The 20,530-nt window shown below is 38.6% G+C and overlaps 1 protein-coding gene across 1 annotated transcript in view; it reads left to right on the top strand.

Moving 5' to 3' along the window:
- Nucleotides 1-20,530, top strand: part of THOC2 (THO complex 2) — a 120,640-nt gene that overhangs the window by 61,016 nt on the left and 39,094 nt on the right. Inside the window, 4 exon segments of the mRNA XM_033185831.1 lie at nt 2,609-2,669; nt 2,672-2,763; nt 3,952-4,124; nt 5,394-5,589. Coding sequence (XP_033041722.1) covers nt 2,609-2,669; nt 2,672-2,763; nt 3,952-4,124; nt 5,394-5,589 — 522 coding nt within the window.

The raw sequence follows: 20,530 nt of genomic DNA, 5'->3' as shown, positions 1-20,530 counted from the left end.
CCTATTTTTGTATACTGTGGCTACAGAGTTGAGTAAAACTTGGTCTCTACCTTGGAAGCAGTCATAGTCTAGCAAAGGAAAAAAAAAATTTGCATTATTTAATAGGTACTCTATTGGAGATATTCACAAAGCTCAGAATAGATAGTGACCGTATCTGTCTGGGGGGCTTTTGGAAGACTTTCCCAAACTAATGATGTTGAACTGGGATCTTGATAGACAAGTAGGGTCATCTAGGCTGAAATGGTAGAAAACTTTGTAAGTAGAATTAACTGAGTATAAAGACAGGAGTTGTTGTTGTTTTTTCTTTTTTGAGACAGAGTCTCACTGTTACCCAGGCTGGGATGCAGTGGTGCGATCTCAGCTCACTACAACCTCCACCTCCCGGTTCAAGCGATTCTCCTGCCTCAGCCTCCCAAGTAGCTGGGATTACAGGCACACGCCACCATGCCCAAGTAATTTTTGTATTTTTAGTAGAGATGGGGTTTCACCATGTTGGCCAGGCTGGTCTTGAACTCCTGACCTCAGGTGATCTGTCTGCCTCAGCCTCCCAAAGTGCTGGGATTACAGGCATGAGCCACCATGCCCAGCCAAGGCAGGAGATTTGAAAGGGCTTTTTTATCCCTTTATGGGACTGTCAGGAAGCTCAGAGTGGTTGGAGCTTAGGGTGATGCATAGGGGGAATGAGGATGGAATAGAGAAGAGCTAAACTGCTAAGGGCTTAAGTGACATAGTAAGGAATCTGGATTTTTCTCTTGGGAGTGGAGAGCCATTTAGTATTTAAAGGAGAGATGTGATATAGAAACTGAGAATATGGAAAAGTGGGCAGAAAAGGGAGAATTTAAAAACCTAGGTATGACTTTACAGGGAAGTATAGAGCGGCATATGTGGAAAGTACAAATTGATGATAGATTTATTACTCATTATGATTGCATTTAACAGTAAATGTAAGCAGACTAAGTGGTCCGTTCATATGACAAAGATTGTCAAATGGAATTAAAAATGAGTTTATTATTTTTATGAGAAACAGCTTAAACCTAAGGATAGTGAAATGTTGATAGTAAAAGGATGAGAAAAATGTATCAGCAAACTTATTATTGTTGGACAAAATAGACTTTTTGGCAGAAGGAGATAAAGAGGACTACTTCATAATAACAAGATTGTGCTCACTAGGAAGATAAAAACAGTTCTAACTTTACATGTATCTAATGACATATTCTCAAAATATACAGAAATAAAAGTTGAGAAAACTATAAGAAGAAACAGTTTGCCCATTAGAGGGAGTTGTAATTGTCTGGGTAAAAGGTAAGGACCTATGGCCGGGCGCGGTGGCTCACGCTTGTAATCCCAGCACTTTGGGAGGCCAAGGCGGGCAGATCACCTGAGGTCAGGGGTTGAAGACCAGCCTGACCAACATGCTGAAATCCCATCTCTACTAAAAGTACAAAATTACCCGGGGTGGTGGCCCATGCCTGAGGCCCAGCTACTCAAGAGGCTGAGGCAGAATTGCTTGATCCCGGGAGTTGGAGGTTGCGGTGAGCCGAGATCGTGCCATTTCACTCCAGCCTGGGCAACAAGAGTGAAACTGTCTCAAAAAAAAAAAAATAAAAAACAAAATAAAAAATAAGAGGACCTGGGTGTATAAGTACAGCAATAAAAATGTGTTTGATTACCAGGGGAGAACATACAGAATGAGAAAAAGTCTTACTTACTTCCTTGCACTAGTCCATAGTGACTTTTCTCTCTCCCTCCTTTTTTTTTTTTTATTAATGGAATCTATAATGTTTAATATTTCGTTATTATTTTCATTTACTGTTTATGTTAAACCTAATTAATGAAATAGTTTATGCATTTTTAGGGGGCAGGAACATTTCTTTATAGCTTATCATAGTGACTAGCAGAAACTACTAAGTGATGGTTTGTTGCCTGAATTTTTCTTTGTGTTAGGGTTATTTTATAAATGTCTACATTAATCATCTTTCACTCATACAAGGTGACTGTACTTGAGATACTTGAGCCTTTTTCATAATGGAGGGTTGACTATGCACATAGTACTTTTTCTTTTGCAATAAACTAGTAACTGGCTTGTGACTTAAGTTAAATAAGCTTCTAGAAGTGAGATGTCAAGTTACTAATAATTTTTCTACTTAAAATTTTTCATTTAGATGATTTAAATTTATCCCTTTGTGTTATTCAGTAGCTCACCTTTCCCTTATTGGATCCATATTGCAATGCTTTATTTAATTTGGAGTTTAGCCTTTAATGGGGAAATTTGTAATGTTTTTAATGGAACTGCTATATATTTTCTTGGGTAAACTAATAAATTCAATGGAAAACATCACTGTTGTGGTATTATATTACTTTAGGGACTCTATCAGACAGAAGATGTGAAACTTTGAGCTGCGACTTGATTTTAAAAGGGGTACAGAATTCAGGTACTTAATTCTGTCAAATTATAAGAAAATAACTGGAATTTACTTAGAAGGCAAATGGTCATAAATAAGTTAGACTTCTTATTTTTAGTTTTATCAATTGAGAATAGTGTTTGCTTTTTATGTGAACAAGTAGTTGGTATTAGCTGTTTTATGAAATTTTAATGTACCATTTTTAGCTTCTTCCAGCTGATAATTGCATTATGGATGAACACAAACGAGAAATTGCAGAAGCTAAGCAATTGTTAGAAAGCTTACGATGGTTGTGTTGTCTTCTGAAAAAATGGATGAGCGAGAGAAAGAAAAGGAAAAAGAAGAGGAGAAAGTAGAGAAGGTATGTAATTCATTCTAGTAAGATTAAGTGTCTTCTGGATTTTGAATTATGAAATTTAACTTCCAAATAGTCATTTATGGAAGAATAATTTCTTAGTTTTCATTTTGCTGAAACCTCATTTTCTGGATCATTTGCTACAGTGGTTTTTTTTTTTTTTTTTTTTGAGACGGAGTCTCGCTCTGTCACCCAGGCTGGAGTGCAGTGGCCGGATCTCAGCTCACTGCAAGCTCCGCCTCCCGGGTTCCCGCCATTCTCCTGCCTCAGCCTCCCGAGTAGCTGGACTACAGGTGCCGCCACCTCGCCCGGCTAGTTTTTTGTATTTTAGTAGAGACGGGGTTTCACCGTGTTAGCCAGGATGGTCTCGATCTCCTGACCTCGTGATCCGCCCGTCTCGGCCTCCCAAAGTGCTGGGATTACAGGCTTGAGCCACCGCGCCCAGCCTACAGTGATTTTATTTTTAATCTGAATGGCTCCTTTTTAAGAGAAGCTGTCGCATTTTTTTCTTGTATAAATTTCAAAATGTTTTCTAAGTAAAATCACAAGAGGTATTGACTTTAATTGTCCTCTGTGTATTAGTGGCCCTCAAATCCTAAAGGGATTCTCATAGATGATGAATTCTGGTTTCCTGTGGCACGACATAACATTAAGTAGAACTTAATTCCAAGTCTATTATAAACTGTAATGCCTGTGTCTGGTTTTTTTTAAAAATTAATTTATTATTATTTTTGAGACAGGGTCTCAGTCTTTCACCCAGGCTGGAGTTCCGTGACATGATTACAGCTCATTGCAGTCTTCTGCTTCCTGGACTCAAGTAATTCTCCCGCCTTAGCCTCCTGAGTAGCTGGGACTACAGGCATGCACCACCATATCTGGCTAATTTTTGTATTTTTTGTAGAGATGGGATTTTGCCATGTTGCCCAGGCTTGTCTCAAACTTCTGAGCTCAAGTGATCTGTCCACCTCAGCCTCCCAAGTTCCTGGGACTATAGGTGTGAGCTGCTGTGCCTGGCCCTGATGTTTTCTCAATAGCTAAAAATTTTGATTGTACTTTCAGGAATATATTGTTTAATTTCCCATGAATAACAAATATTTTTGATGTGTTGCTTAGGTCAATTTTTTAAGTGATGAAGTATTAAGATTTCTTGATGTCTGTATCCTGAGTATCTTAATTTTGACTATTCATTTTTAGCCACCTGATAACCAAAAACTTGGCTTGTTGGAAGCCTTATTAAAGATCGGTGATTGGCAACATGCACAGAACATTATGGATCAGATGCCTCCATACTATGCAGCTTCACACAAGCTAATAGCCCTTGCTATTTGCAAGCTCATTCATATAACTATTGAGCCTCTCTACCGAAGGTATATATCTGTATACTTTACTAATCATTGAGGTAGAAATAGCTTAGGACTACAACAAAATCTGTATTTATCTTATCTCCTCAAACCAAACATGTATTATAGTACCTTTTATCAAAAGATAAGAACTATTCACAGAGTGTGTCAGTCTGATATATATTAATCAGTGACTTGTCTTCTAACGTCTACACCAGGGGTTCTAGAATGTGTGCTGCAGTGTAGTCTAAAAACTACAGGTTAGACTTCTAGGTTGGGTTTGTTCCATTGAGAGTTGAAACCCCATTCTTCTGGTTTTGACTTTTCCTCCTCTCAGTGGTTGGGAGGGGCAAAGAAGAATTCCTGAGGTTTTTTCTTAGTGTAATTTTTCTCTATCCTGGCTGAGTGGCTCTGAGTGAGGACATTGCCTTTCTGATTCCCTTACCTTTCCTGGCATATAGGCTGCTGTTCTGGAAATTACTAGTGCAGCCTCTCTTATCATCCCCGGTTACTATGTCGTCTAGTCCTTTAGCTTTCTGCCTACTTGCAGGATACTTAGGAGCAGTATTGATAGCAGCTCTGGCTACAGCCCCATAGATCAGAGCCTGCCTCAAAAGCCTCAGCCTTGTGACTTTTGTGTAGCTGCTGGTTGCTGCCATCAGTGTCACCTCATGGGCCGTGGACCATGCAGGCTTCTTAGAGAGTGACCCCTGTGACTCCACAGTGGGACACCTGCTGAGCAGGTGGGAACTCTGGGTGTGTTCTCCTGAAGTGAACCTCTTTAATTACATGACTCATTTTCCCTACCACCACATTCTACATACTCTAGGTTGTGGAATCCAGATTGAGAAATGTCAGTTGACTTGAATCAGTGTTGTTATATCCATATTTTTCTGTTTCATCTTCCAGTGTATCTTAGGTCAATCCTTTGTTCCCCATTCCCATATCCAAGTTCACGATACTGGCCAAGTTTAAAAACAGATTTAGTTGGTGTATGTTAGATGTTCCTTGAAATCCGCACTTCTCTGATTAAGCAGTTAATTTGGAACATTTTCCTCTGAGCTCTGATTTTTTTTTTCTCTAATGACTGTTGTTTTTATGTGTTTCTACCAGTTGAGAATTATCTGGTGTAATAAAGTTAGGCACAATTAAAATGTAGAAAGCAAATATGAGCAAGAAAACATTTCGCTGATTGAGATAACTTTGTTAACTTAAAATGATAGATATTGTAGTGTGTGTGTATAGTTATATTTATTATATATATGTATTTATTTATTATTTTACTTTTTAAAATAGAGTTGGTGTTCCTAAAGGTGCTAAAGGCTCACCTGTTAATGCTTTGCAAAACAAGAGGGCACCAAAACAAGCTGAGAACTTTGAAGATCTGAGGAGAGACGTGTTCAATATGTTCTGTTACCTTGGTCCTCACCTTTCTCATGATCCCATTTTATTTGCAAAAGTGGTGCGCATAGGCAAGTCATTTATGAAGGAGGTAAGTAAGATTTTTCTTATAAACCTAAATTTTGAAATGAAAATGTTCTAAGTGTACTTGTGTTATGAGTATCTTTAGAAATAAAAATATGAACCTCAGTTAATAAAGGGTTATGTTGAGTGAGGTTTGTGGAAAATTCCAGTGTGTCCTAACCGTATACAGTCACGTGTTGCTTAATGACAGGTGACAAATGCATCATTAGGTGATTCGTCATTGTGCAAACGTCAGAGAGTGTACTTATACAAGCCTAGATGGTATGACCTACTACATAACCTAGGCTATATGGTATGGCCTGTTACTCCTAGGCTACAAATCTGTACAGAATGTTAACATACTGAATACTGTGGGCAGTTGTAATACACTGTTAAGTATTTGTGTATCTGAACATATCTAAACATATAAAAGGTAATACCTTGCACTAAGTTGTTAGGACAGCCATGATATCACTAGGCAATAGGAATTTTTTAGCTCTAGTATAGTATTATATGACCCTGGTCGTATATGTGGTCCATCAACCGAAACATTGTTAAATGGTGTATAACTGTATATATTAATATAACCCAAATCTAGCTAGAGTATTAGTTAAGTCCCTCACATGGGAAAATATACTTCAGACAAGTGGCCACTTTTTGAATTCCCTTATAATTAGTGGTTACCTTGCATTCTTTTCCTTTGCTTACCTTCTAGTCATTTTCTTGAGTGTAGTTTTCAATCATTGCTGCTATGTGTAAGAAGTCTTTTCAACCTCAGACTGTTGAGGACCCATTTTTTTTTTTTTAAGTAAGATTTTTATTGAAATAAAACATACATATGGAAAAATACAGCTCAGTGACTTTCCCTAAACTAAGCACCCATATGTCCACTACCCAAATCAAAAAATAGAATAGTACCTGCAACCTAGAGTCTTTCTGATACTCCATTCTAGTTACTATCCTAACGTAAACATTTATGCTTTTTTAAAAAATCAACTTTGAGGTATAGTTTAAATACAGTAAACTTCTACAATTTTAAGTGTACAATTTGATGAGTTTTGACAAATGCATACAGTTGTATGTTCACCACTACAATCGTGATATAGAAGTTCCCTCCTTCCATTGCTGTTCCTGGCAACCTCTGATAGGCTTTCTATCACTATAGTTTTGCTTTTTCTACATCTTAATTAATAAATGGAATCATATGGTATATACTCTTCTCTGTCTAGTTTCTTCCACTTAGGCTTTCGAGATTTATCCAAGTTGCATGTGTCAGTAGTCCCCTTTATTGCTGAGTGATATTTTATTACATAGACGTACCAGAGTGTAGCCACCAGTTGATGGGCATTTGGGTTGTTTCTACTTGGAGGCTATTGTAGTGCTGCTTTCAATATTCTTGCACAAGCCTTTTGGGAGGCATGTGTTTTTGTGTCTCTAGGAGTGGGATTGATGGGTCATATGAGTAAGTATATGTTTAATTTCATAAAAAATTACCAAACTATTCCAAAGCGTCTGTACCATTTTGCATTCCTAAGAGCTATTGTATGATACTTCTAATTGTTCCACATTCCACCAACACTTGGTGTTATCACTCTTTTAAATTTTAGTCATTCTAGTGGGTATGTAGTGGTGTCTCGCTGAACTTTTAATTTCGTTCCGGTGACTAGGGATGTTGATCGTCTTTTCATGTGCTTATTTGCCATTTATAGTTATCTTTAGTGAAATGTCTGTTCATGTCTCTTGCACATTTTTAAGTTGGATTATTTGTCTTTTTATTATTGAGTTGTAAGAGTTCTTTATTCTGGATGCAAGGCCTTACCAGACATGTGATATTTGGAAATTTTTTTCTTAGTCTGATTTGCCTTTTCATTTTGTTAACTATTTTTTAACAGCAAAAAAATTTTAACGTTTGATTAATTCCAATTTAGTAGTATTTTTCTTTTATGGTTTGCTTTTCATGCTCTAAGAAATCTTTGCCCAGCCCAAGGTTTTAAAGCTGAAAAGAATTATACATAGTTTCTTTAAAGTTGTGAAACATGACAACTGAAAAAACATCTAGACATTGTTAAAAAGCACAAATGCAGGGTGTCTTCAGTGTTTGGTGATTATATCTAATTTGAATTTTCGACAACAGCAACTGTATAGAAACACTAACGGCTATTGTATATTAATTTCTTGACATCTGAAATATTTGACTTGCCTTTTTATACTTAGCTGGTAGTTTTTTTTGGTTTGTTTTTGAGATAGGGTTGCACTCTGTCATGAAGGCTGGAGTGTAAGTGGCACCACCATGGCTCACTGCAACCTTGATCTCTCACCCTGAAGGTATCTTCCCGCCTCAGCAGCCCAAGTAGCTGGGACCACAGCTGCATGCTGCCATGCCTGGCTAATTTTTTTTAATATTTGTAGAGACAAAATCTCTCTATGTTGCCTAGGTAGGTTGTTTTTAATCCTCACAAATTTAAATTATGTAAAGGTACTCTAAAGAAATCTGTTAAGTAGTTAATTATTACTATATGTGTTTATTATGTAATATTCATATGAAATGAAAGTATATCATTTCTAAATGTTGGGAACATTCTAAGTCCTCTGTTCTAGCTATTTTGAAATATACAATACATTGTTAACTGTAGTCACCCTACTCTGCTATTGAACATCTGAATTCATTCCGTCGATCTAACTGCATATTTATACCTATTAACCAACGTCTGTTTATTCCCCCTCACCCCCAGCCTCTGTTATCTGTCATTCTAGCCTCTCCCTCCATGAGACCACTTTTTTTTGGTTTTGTTTTGTTTTGTTTTTGAGATAGAGTTCTGCTCTTGTCGCCCAGGCTGGAGTGCAGTGGTGCAATCTTGGCTCACTGCAACCTCCGCCTCCTGGGTTCAAGTAATTTTCCTGCTTCAGCCTCCCGAGTAGCTGGGATTACAGGTGCCCGCCACCAAGCCCAACTAGTTTTTGTATTTTTAGTAAAGACGGGGTTTCACCATGTTTGCCAGGCTGGTCTCGAACTCCTGACCTCAGGTGATCTGACCTTCTCAGCATCCCAAAATGCTGGGATTACAGGCGTGAATCACTGTGCCCAGCCGTGAGACCACTTTTTTAGCTTTCACATGAGTGAAAACGTGATATTTGTCTTTCTGTGCCTGGCTTATTTCACTTAACATAAAGACCTCTAGTTCCATCCACATTGCTGCAAATGATATGATTTCATTCTTTTTTTATGGCGGAATAGTATTCCATTGTGTATATATACACCACATTTTCTTATTCATTCATCAATTGATGGGCACTTAATAGGTTGATTCCATAACTTTGCTGTTGGAGTAGTATTGTAGTAAACATGAGGGTACAGGTATCCTTTTGATATATTGATTACTTTTCCTTTGATAAATACCCGGTAATGGGATTGCTTGTAACAAATTATCACATGTACCCCACAAATATGTACAAATATTCGTACCAATAAAAAATTTAAAGAAATTTAGAAAGGAAGTATAATAATGTTTCACTCTTGATTTTTATTGTCTGAAAAGGATGATTCATGTTAGCTAGTGCCTGTTCAAGAAACAGAAGGGCTGTATTTTTTCCAGTACATCATATCAGATGCACATGAAGTCACTTTGTTCCATTGCTGGTGATGTTAACTTTATCATTTGGTTAAGGGGATCTCTGCCAGGTTTCTCCACTATACAGTTACTATTTTTTCCCTTTGTTATTAAGATACGTCTTGTGGGAAGATATAATACTTGAGACTATATAAACAGCCTGTTTCTCCTCATACTTTCACCTACCTAATGCTGCTCTTTTTACTTGAAAATCTTAATGTTCAGGTCTCTTGTTCTGAAATTCTTTGTTTGGTTATAAGTATGAAACTTGTGAGCAGACCAAACCTCCAACTCATGGAAGTCCTGTACATAACCATATACAATATTATTACCAAGATACACACTTGGTAGAGCTGTCACACTTCCCCTCTTGCCTTCTCCATTGCATTCATCCTGTACACCCATTCTGCCCTAGTTGTGCCAGGTTCCTGCATTAACTCCAGTCTATTCTTGCAGAGATGAAGGGCAGAAGGGAAGAGAAAAATGTTAATTTTGACCATAGAGACCAGTGTAAGAAGAAATCTGCATTTTCTCATTACTAAGTTTGTGATGGAAAAGTGAATATTTACAGTTATCTGAGTTAGAATTTTGATCTATTCTTACCCATAAAAGATTTTGCTGTGACAAATCATTTGTTCTGTTTTTGAAAGGGTTTTGTTGTCTAGCTTAGAATTCAAGCAGGATATTTAAGATTGCTTCTAAAGGGTGAATATGACCTTAGTTCCAAATATTTATTTACAATTACACTTCTTTACAAATCTCATTTATAAGCTTAGGGTTGCTTTTATATACAAATTATGCATATTTTTAAAAAGAGGCTTATATACTTATACCAGATATCACTTAACAGAATTATCTTCTAGCCCTATAGTTATTTGTAATTTATTTCTCTGATTATGTGTATATATGTTTCTTAAATTTGAGGTATGTAGTATATAGGACTAACTCCTAGTACAGTGATTCTCAAGCTTTAGCATGCGTCGTCGTAATCATCCAGAGGACTTGTTTTTGTTGTTTGTTTGTTTGTTTTGAGACGGAGTCTCACTCTGTCGCCAGGCTGGAATGTGGTGGTGCAACCTCGGCTCACTACAACCTCCGCCTCCCGGTTCAAGCTGTTCTCCTGCCTTAGCCTCCCAAGTAGGTGGGACTACAGGCATGCGCCACCACACCCAGCTAATTTTTGTACTTTAGGACGGGGTTTCACCATGTTGGCCAGAATGGTCTCGATCTCTTGACCTCGTGATCCGCCTGCCTCGGCCTCCCAAAGTGCTGGGATTACAGGCGTGAGCCGCTGTGCTCGGCTGAAGACTTGTTAAAATAGATCGTTGGGCCCCATCCTTGGAGTTTTTGACTCAGTAGGTCTTGAGATGAGACCTTAGAATTTGCATTTTTAGTAAGTTCTTCTGTGATGTTGATGCTCCCGCCCAAAGACCAAACTTGAGGATTCTTGTTCTAGGCTTAAGCGGTGGAGGAGTTTGGTGGCTCTAGAATTGTTTCATATAAAATGACACATTTTGCTATAATAACATTTCTTTAATTGTAGAGCACTAATATGCTCATCTGACATACTCAAATGTTTTTGATAGCACCTATACACTTTTTAGACTTTATTTTTTAGAGCAATTTTAAGTTCACAGCAAAATCCAGAGGAAGGCACAGAGATTTGCTATATACCACCTGTCCCCATATGTGCATAGCCTCCTTTGTAATCAACATCTCCCACCAGAGTGGTACATTTGTTACAGGGATGAATCCACATTGACACATCAAAGTCCATAGTTTACATCAGGATTTGCTTTGTGTTGTACATACTAGGGATCTCGTCAAATGTATAGAATATTATCACTGCCCTAAAAAATCCTCTGTGCTCTGCTCATTTATCCCTCTCTCCCCACAACCCCTGGCAACCACTGAGCTTTTCATTGTCTGCATGGTTTTGCCTTTTTCAGAAAGGCATATAGTTGGAATCATACGGTATGTAGCCTTTTCAGATTGTTTTCTTTCACTTAGTAAAATTATACACATTTAGGTTTCCTCTATGTCTTTTCATGGCTTGATAGCTCATTTCTTTTTAGCACTGAATAATATTTCATTGTCTGGATATATCACAGTTTATCCACTCACCTACTGAAGGACATGTTGGTTGCTTCCAAGTTGTGGCAATCAAGAATAAAGCTGCTGTAAGCATCTTTGTACAAGTTTTTGTGTGGACCTAGGTTTTTGATCTGCTCTGACAATCTATGTATTTTAATTGGTGTGTTTACACTGTCAGTGTTTGAAGTAATTGATGTATTTGGATTAATATTAGTATCTACCATTTTTCTTACTCTTTTCTAGTTTTTGCCCCTGTTTTTTGTTCCTGTTTTTGTCTTCTGCTCTTTTCCTGCCCTTTCTGGCCCTTTTTTGGTTAAGTTTTTTAGTGATTACCCCACAGTCTGCAATGTACATTTACAATTGATCCAAGTCCACTTTCAAACACGCTATTTTGCTTCATGGTTAGTGTGAGTACCTTACAATAACAGCATAATCCTAATTCTTTCCTCCCGACATCACTGAAGTCATTCATTTGCTTACACACACACACACACACACACACACACAGACACACACACACACACACACACACACACAGACACACACACACACACACACACACACGCACGCACGCATATGCATATGTAATCAAATACATTGTTGCTATTATTTTGAACAAACCATTTTTTTGTTATATTAGTTAAGCATAAGATAAATAAACATTCTTATTTTACCTTCACTTAATCTTACTTCAGTGTTTCTTTTTTTGTTTGCTTATATGTATCCAAGTTTCTGACCTATATTATTTTCTTTCTGTCTAAAGAACTTACTTAGTATTTCTTGCAAGGCAGGTCTACTGGCAACAAATTCCCTCAGTTTTGTCTGAGAAAGTCTTTATTTCTCCTTTACATTAAAGTATAATTCACAGGGTCCAGAATTCTAGGTTTTTTTTTGTTTTGTTTTGTTTTATAATCTTAACACTTTAAATCTTTCACTCCACTCTTGCTTGCATAGTTTCTGAGGAGAAATATGTTGTAATTCTTACCCTTGCTTCTCTATAAGCAAGGTGTTCTTCCCCGCACCCAGCTTCTTTTAGGATTTTTTTCTTTTTCTTTGATTTCTGTAGTTATAACATGATATGCCTAGGTGTAGTTTGTTTTGTTTTATTATTTATTTATTTATTTTTTGCATCTGTCTTGCTTGGTGTTCTCTGAGTTTCCTGCATCGTGGTTTGGTGCCTGATACTAGTTTGGGGGAAATTCTGTCATCATTGCTTCAAATATTTCTTCTCTTCCTTCCTCTCTTCTGCTATTTCCATTATGCATATGTTACAGTTTTGTAGTCCTACGGTTCTTGGATATTCTGTTCTGCCTTTTATGAGCCTTTTTTCTCTTTGCTTTTCAATTTTGCAGGCTTCTATGGAGATATCCTCAAGCTCAGAAATTTTTCCTCCTCAGCCGCGTTATTTCCTAATAAGACCATCAAAGGCATTCTTCATTCTGTGACAGTGTTTTTGATCTGTAGGATTTCTTTTTGATTCTTTTCTTAAAATTTCCATATCTCTGCTTATATTGCCCCCTGCCCTTTTTTTTTGAGGTGGAATTTTGCTTTTGTTACCCAGGCTGGAGGCAATGGCATGATCTTGGCTAACTGCAACCTCCACCCCCGGGTTCAAGCAGATTTCCTGCCTCAGCCTCCCTAGTAGCTGGGACTATAGGCACGCACCACCACACCCAGCTAATTTTCTATTTTTAGTAGAGATGTGGTTTCGCCTTGTCGGCCAGGCTAGTTTTGAACTTCTGACCTTAGGTGATCCGCCCACCTCAGCCTCCCAAAGTGCTGGGATTACAGGCGTGAGCCACCACGCCTGACTCCCCACCTTTTGTTTTTTTGAGGCAGAGTTTTGCTCTGTCACCTAGGCTGGAGTATGGTGGCATGACCTTGGCTCACTGCAACCTCTGCCTTCTGGGTTCAAGCAATTCTCATGCCTCAGCCTCCTGAGTAGCTGTGATTACAGGCACGTGCCACCATGCCTGGCTAAATTTTTGTATTTTTAGTAGAGATGGGGTTTCGCCATGTTGGCTAGACTGGTCTATAACTCCTGGCCTCGAGTGATTCACCTGCCTCGGCCTCCCAAAGTGCTGAGATTACAGGTGTCAAACACTGTACCCAGCCAGTCACAGAATCTTGTTTGTCTTTTTTCCCTCCTAGAAGTAAATAGCATAAGTTCCTCTCTCTCTCTCTCTCTCTCTCTCTCTCTCTCTCTCTCTCTCTCTCTTTTTTTAGACGGGGTCTCGCTCTTGCTGCCCAGGCTGGAGTGCAGTGGCACGATCTCTGCTCACTGCAGCCTCTGCCTCCTGGGTTCAAGCTATTCTTCTAATTCAGCCTCCTGAGTAGCTGGGATTACAGGCGTCTGCCATCACACCTGGCTAATTTTTGTACTTTTAGTACAGACGAAGTTTCTCCATGTTGGCCAGGCTGGTCTGGAACTCCTGACCTCAGATGATCTGCCCACCTCGGCCTCCCAAAGTGCTGGGATTACAGGCATGAGCCAGTATGCCCAGCCATAAGTTCCTTTTTTTTTTTTTTTTGAGACGGAGTCTTGCTCTGTCACTAGGCTAGAGTGCAGTGGTGCTAGCTCAGCTCACTGCAACCTCCGCCTCCCGGTTCAAGCGATTCTTATAATAAAATACATTTTATTTATTGTTTTAGGAATTGGGGTAGAGAGATTCTGTGTTTATTTTCACTCTGCCATTGTAATTCACTTGTCTAGAAAGACTATGTGGCTATTTCATACGTTGGCCCTTGGTAAAAGCCAAAGTGTTCTAAATTGATTTACAAATAAAGCTTAGTAAAACCTGAAATTAGGCAGGCAGAATATACCCCAGACTGGGTATTAGATGACATTAGGAAATAGGTGAGATAGTGATCTTGTGGTAATGTGGGGCATGTCCTTGTTCTTAGGAGACATCCTGCATTATTTTGAGAAAAGTCATGCCTGCAAATTTTTTTGGTCTGTGAAAAAAAGGGCAAAATGTTAACTGTTGAACTTAGAAGGTAGGTATATATAGGTGTTTAGTATACTATCCTTTCAGTTTTTATGTAAATTTGAAATTTTTCTTAATAAAAATTTGGATTGGTAGGAGGAGAATGTACCTTTGACCAGTAGTTCCAAAACTGTAGTTTATAAAACAAATGCTTTAGGACTTTGAGGCTGATGTTACTACTTTTTGTTTTTTTGTCAGCTATTACAGGAGGGGAAGTCTGTGATTCTGCTTCATTCCACTTATTTGTTTTCAAAATTGAAAATCTGTCTTGGTTATGTAGCTTAAAACCCAAGATTCTTCATAGAGTAGTTTTAAGAAATAAATGTGAAGATTTTAGTCTGTACATGGCACACAGTGAGTACTAAATAAATTGTAGTAAGAATGAGAAGAAGGGGGAAGTTGAAAATAGTGTTTTAATTCACACAGATAGCTTCAGGTTCCAGTCTTTTCAAAAATCTTGTGTTTTTTTCCTCTCTTCTGAGACATAGTCCTGAGTAGTGTTTGAAATGTTTAAGGGGCAGAGATACTCAAAATAGGTCATTAGTAATAAAAAATTATCTAGTTATGTCTACAACTTTTCCATTTATTCCATGACTCTCCAAAAACTCTCCTCCTAATAAACCTATAAACCTATATATTTTTTTGTGAGTGCTGTACTGTTATGCAGCTGGATCAGCTACTGTGTCTTTATAGGGCAATTTTGGAACTTGTTTTGGGCCATTCAACTAATGGCCTATATGGGCGTAATTGTGTCTAGTTTTATTCAAACTTTTTTTTTTTTTTGAGACGGAGTCTAGCTCTGTCACCCAGGCTGGAGTGCAGTGGCGCAATCTCGGCTCACTGTAACCTCTGCCTCCCAGGTTCACGCGATTCTCCTGCCTCAGCCTCCTGAGTAGCTGGGATTACAGGCGCGTGCCACCGTGCCCGGTTAATCTTTGTCTTTTTTTTTTTTTTAGTAGAGAAGGGTTTAGTAGAGAAGGGTTTTCACCATGTTGGTCAGGCTGGTCATGAACTCCTGACCTTGTGATCTGCCTGTCTCAGCCTCCCAAAGTGCTGGGGTTACAGGTGTGAGCCACTGCGCCCTGCCTATTCAAACTTAAAAATTCAGTTGCTCACAGGCAAGTATAGTTTTGTTTTTTTTTTAAATTATACTTTAAATTCTGGGATACATGTGCAGAACATTCAGGTTTGTTACATAGGTATACACGTGCCATGGTGGTTTGCTGCACCCATCAACCTGTCATCTACATTAGGTATTTCTCCTAATGCTATCCCTCCCTTAGCCCCCCACCCCGTTACAGGCCCCTGTGTGTGATGTTCCCCTCCCTGTGTCCTTGTGTTCTCGTTGTTCAACTCCCACTTATGAGTGAGAACATGCAGTGTTTGTTTTCTGTTCTTGCGATAGTTTGCTGAGAATGATGGTTTCCAGCGTCATCCATGTCCCTGCAAAGGACATGAACTCATCCGTTTTTATGGCTGCATAGTATTCCATGGTGTATATGTGACACATTTTCTTTATCCAATCTATCATTGATGGGCATTGGGTAGGTTCCAAGTCTTCGCTGTTGTGAACCGTGCTGCAGTAAACATACGTGTGCATGTGTCTTTATAGTAGAATGATTTATAATCCTTTGGGTATATACCCAGTAATGGGATTGCTGGGTCAAATGGTATTTCTGATTCTAGATCCTTGAGGAATCGCCACACTGTCTTCACAGTGGTTGAACTAATTTACAACAATGTAAAAGCATTCCTGTTTCTCTACATCCTCTCCAGCATCTGTTGTTTCCTAACTTTTTAATGATCACCATTCTAACTGGCGTGAGATGGTATCTCATTGTGGTTTTGATTTGCATTCCTCTGATGACCAGTGATGATGAGCATTTTTTCATATGTTTTTTGGCTGCATAAATGTCTTCTTTTGAGAAATGTCTGTTCATATCATTTGCCCGCTTTTTGATGGGGTTGTTTTTTCTTGTAAATTTGTTCATTCTAGATTCTGGATATTAGCCCTTTGTCAGATGGATAGATTACAAAAATTTTCTCCCATTCTGTAGGTTGCCTGTTCACTCTGATGATAGTTCCTTTTGCTGTGCAGAAGCTCTTTAGTTTAGTTAGATGCCACTTGTCAATTTTGGCTTTTGTTGCCATTGCTTTTGGTGTTTTAGTCATGAAGTCTTTGCCCATGCCTTTGTCCTAAATGGTATTGCCTAAGTTTTCTTCTAGAGCTTTTCTGGTTTTAGGTCTTACGTTTAAGTCTTTTAATCCATCTTGAGTTAATTGTTGTACACAGTGTATGGAAGGGGTCCAGTTTCAGTTTTCTGCATATGGCTAGCCAGTTTTCCCAACACCATTTGTTAAATAGGGGATCCTTTCCCCATTGCTTGTTTTTGTCAGGTTTGTCAAAGATCAGATGTTTGTAGATGTGTGGCATTATTTCTGAGGCCTCTGTTCTGTTCCATTGGTCTATGTATCTGTTTTGGTACCAGTACCATGCTGTTTTTGTTACTATAGCCTTGTAATACAGTTTGAAGTCAGGTAGCATGATGCCTCCAACTTTGTTCTTTTTGCTTAGGATTGTCTTGGGTATATGAGCTCTTTTTTGGTTCCATATGAAATTTAAAGTTTTTTCTGACTCTATGAAAAAAAGTCACTGGTAGCTTGATGGGGATAGCACTGAATCTGTAAATTACTTTGGGTGGTGTGGCCATTTTCACGATATTGATTCTTCCTATCCATGAGCATGGAATGTTTTTCCATTTGCTTGTGTCCTCTCTTATTTCCTTGAGCAGTAGTTTGTAGTTTTCCTTGAGGAGGTCCTTCACATCCCTTGTAAGCTATATTCCTCGGTATTTTATTCTCTCTGTAGCAATTGTGAATGGGAGTTCACTCATGATTTGGCTCTCTATTATTGGTGTATAGAAATGCTTTTGATTTTTGCACATTGATTTTGTATCCTGAGTCTTTGCTGAAGTTACTTATCAGCTTAAGGAGATTTTGGGCTGAGACGATGGGGTTTTCTAAATATACGATCATGACATCTGCAAACAGAGACAATTTGACTTCCTTTCTTCCTTTTTCAGTACACTTTATTCTTTCTCTTGGCTGACTGCCCTGACTAGAACTTCCAGTACTATGTTGAATAGGATTGGTGAGAGAGGGCATCCCTGTTTTGTGCTGGTTTTCAAAGGGAATGCTTCCAGCTTTTGCCCACTCAATATGATATTGGCTGTGGGTTTGTCATAAATAGCTCTTATTATTTTGAGATATGTTCCACCGATACCTAGTTTATTGAGAGTTTTTAGCATGAAGGGGTGTTGTATTTTATGGAAGGCCTCTTCTGCATCTATTGAGATAATCATGTAGTTTTTGTCATTGGTTCTGTTTATGTGATGGATTATGTTTATTGATTTATGTATGTTGAGCCAGCCTTGCATCCCAGGGATGAAGCTGACTTGATTGTGGTGGATAAGCTTTTTGATGTGCTGCTGGATTCGGTTTGCCAGTATTTTATTGAGGATTTTTGCATATATGTTCATCAGGGATGTCGGCCTGAAATTTTCTTTTTTTGTTGTGTCTTTGCCAGGTTTTGGTATCAGGATGATGCTGGCCTCGTAAAATGAGTTAGGGAGGAGTCCCTCTTTTTCTATTGTTTGGAATGGTTTCAGAAAGAATGGTACCAGTTCCTCTTTTTACCTCTGGTAGAATTTGGCTGTGAGTCTGTCTGGTCCTGGGCTTTTTTTGGTTGGTAGGTTATTAATTACTGTCTCTATTTCAGAACTTGTTATTGGTCTATTCAGGGATTCTACTTCTTCCTGGTTTAGTCTTGGGAGGGTGCATGTATCCAGGAATTTATCTATTTCTTCTAGATTTTCTAGATTTGCGTAGAGGTGTTTATAGTATTCTCTGATGGTAGTTTGTATTTCTGTGGGATCAGTGGTGATATCCCCTTTATAATTTTTTATTGTGTCTATTTGATTCTTTTCTCTTTTCTTCTTTATTAATCGGGCTAGCAGTCTATTTTGTTAATCTTTTCAAAAAACCAGCTCCTGGATTCAGTGATATTTTGAAGGGTTTTTTTTGTGTCTCTATCTCCTTCAGTTCTTCTCTAATCTTAGTTATTTCTTGTCTTCTGCTAGGTTTTGAATTTGTTTGCACTTGCTTCTCTAGTTCTTTTAATTGTGATGTTAGGATATCGATTTTAGATCTTTTCCACATTCTCCTGTAGGTATTTGGTGCTATAAATTTCTCTCTAAACACTGCCTTAGCTGCGTCCCAGAGATTCTGGTACGTTGTCTCTTTGTTCTCATTGGTTTCAAATAGCTTATTTATTTCTGCATTAATTTCATTATTTACCGAGTAGTCATTCAGGGCAGGTTGTTCAGTTTCCATGTAGTTGTGTGGTTTTGTGTGAGTTTCTTTTTTTTTTTTTTTGAGATGGAGTCTCGCTCTGTCGCCCAGGCTGGAGTGCAGTGGCCTGATCTCAGCTCATTGCAAGCTCCGCCTCCCGGGTTTATGCCATTCTCCTGCCTCAGCCTCCCGAGTAGCTGGGACTACAAGCGCCCGCCACCTTGCCTGGCTAGTTTTTTGTATTTTTTTTTAGTAGAGACGGGGTTTCACCGTGTTAGCCAGGATGGTCTCGATCTCCTGACCTCGTGATCCGCCCGTCTCGGCCTCCCAAAGTGCTGGGATTACAGGCTTGAGCCACCGTGCCCGGCCTTGAGTGAGTTTCTTAATCCCGAGTTCTAATTTGATTGCACTGTGGTCAGAGAGACTGTTATAATTTCCATTCTTTTGCATTTCCTGAGGAGTCTTTTACGTCCAATTATGTGGTCATTTTAGAATCAGTGTGATGTGATGCTGAGAAGAATGTATATTCTGTTGATTTGAGGTGGAGAGTTCTGTTATTAAGTTCTGTCTATTAAGTCTGCTTTGTTCAGAGCTGAGTTAAAGTCCTGAATGTCTTAGTTAATTTTCTATGTTGTTGATCTGTCTAGTATTGACAGTGGGGTGTTAAAGTCTCCCACTATTATTGTGTGGGAGCCTAAGTCTCTTTGTAGGTCTCTAAGAACTTGCTTTATGAATCTGGGTGCTCCTGTATTGGGTGCATATATATTTAGGATAGTTAGCTCTTCTTGTTGCATTGATCCCTTTACCATTATGTAATACCCCTCTTTGTCTTTTTTGATCTTTGTTGTTTTAACGTCTGTTTTATCAGAGACTAGGATTGCAACCCCTGCTTTTTTTGCTTTCCATTTGCTTGGTGAATCTTCCTCCATCCCTTTATTTTGAGCCTATGTGTGTCTTTGCACGTGAGATGGGTCTCCCAAATACAGCACACTTGATGGGTCTTGATTCTATCCAGTTTGCTAGTCTGTGTCTTAATTTAGGGGCATTTAGCCCATTTACATTTAAGGTTCATATTGTTATGTGTGAATTTGATCCTGTCATTATGATGCTAGCTGGTTATTTTGCCTGTTAGTTGATGCAGTTTCTTCATAGTGTGGATGGTGTTTACAATTTGGTACGTTTTTGCAGTAGCTGTTACCAGTCTTCCTTTCCATATTTAGTGCTTCCTTCAAGAGCTCTTATAAGGCAGGCCTGGTAGTGACAAAATCTCTCAGCATTTGCTTGTCTGTAAAGGATTTTACTTCTCCTTCGCTTGTGAAACTTAGTTTGGCTGGATATGAACTTCTGGGTTGAAAATTCTTTTCTTTTCTTTAAGAATGTTGATTATTAGACCCCACTCTCTTCTGGCTTGTAAGGTTTCTGCTGAGAGATCTGCTGTTAGTCTGATGGGCTTCCCTTTGTGGGTAACCCGACCTTTCTCTCTGGCTGTCCTTAACATTTTTTTCTTTGTTTTGACCTTGGTGAATCTGATGATTATGTGTCTTGGGGTTGCTCTTCTCGAGGAGTATCTTTGTGGTGATCTCTGTATTTCCTGAATTGAATGTTGGCCTGTCTTGCTAGATTGGAGAAGTTTTCCTGGATAATACCCTGAAGAGTGTTTTCCAACTTGGTTCCATTCTCCCTGTGACTTTCAGGTACACGAAGCAAACAGAGGTTTGGTCTTTTCACATAGTCCCATGTTTCTTGGAGGCTTTGTTTGTTCTTTTCATTTTTTTTTCTCTAATCTTGTCTTCACGCTTTGTTTCATTAACTTGAGCTTCAGTCTTTGATATCCTTTCTTCTGCTTGATCGATTTGGCTATAGATACTTGTGTATGCTTCAGGAAGTTCTCATGCTGTGTCTTTCAGCTCCATCAGGTCATTTTTGTTCT

This window comes from Trachypithecus francoisi, unplaced genomic scaffold (assembly GCF_009764315.1).
Source record: "Trachypithecus francoisi isolate TF-2019V2 unplaced genomic scaffold, Tfra_2.0 Contig00144, whole genome shotgun sequence".
NCBI classification, from domain to species: Eukaryota; Metazoa; Chordata; class Mammalia; order Primates; family Cercopithecidae; genus Trachypithecus; species Trachypithecus francoisi.
This window is presented reverse-complemented; position numbering and strand designations above follow the sequence as displayed.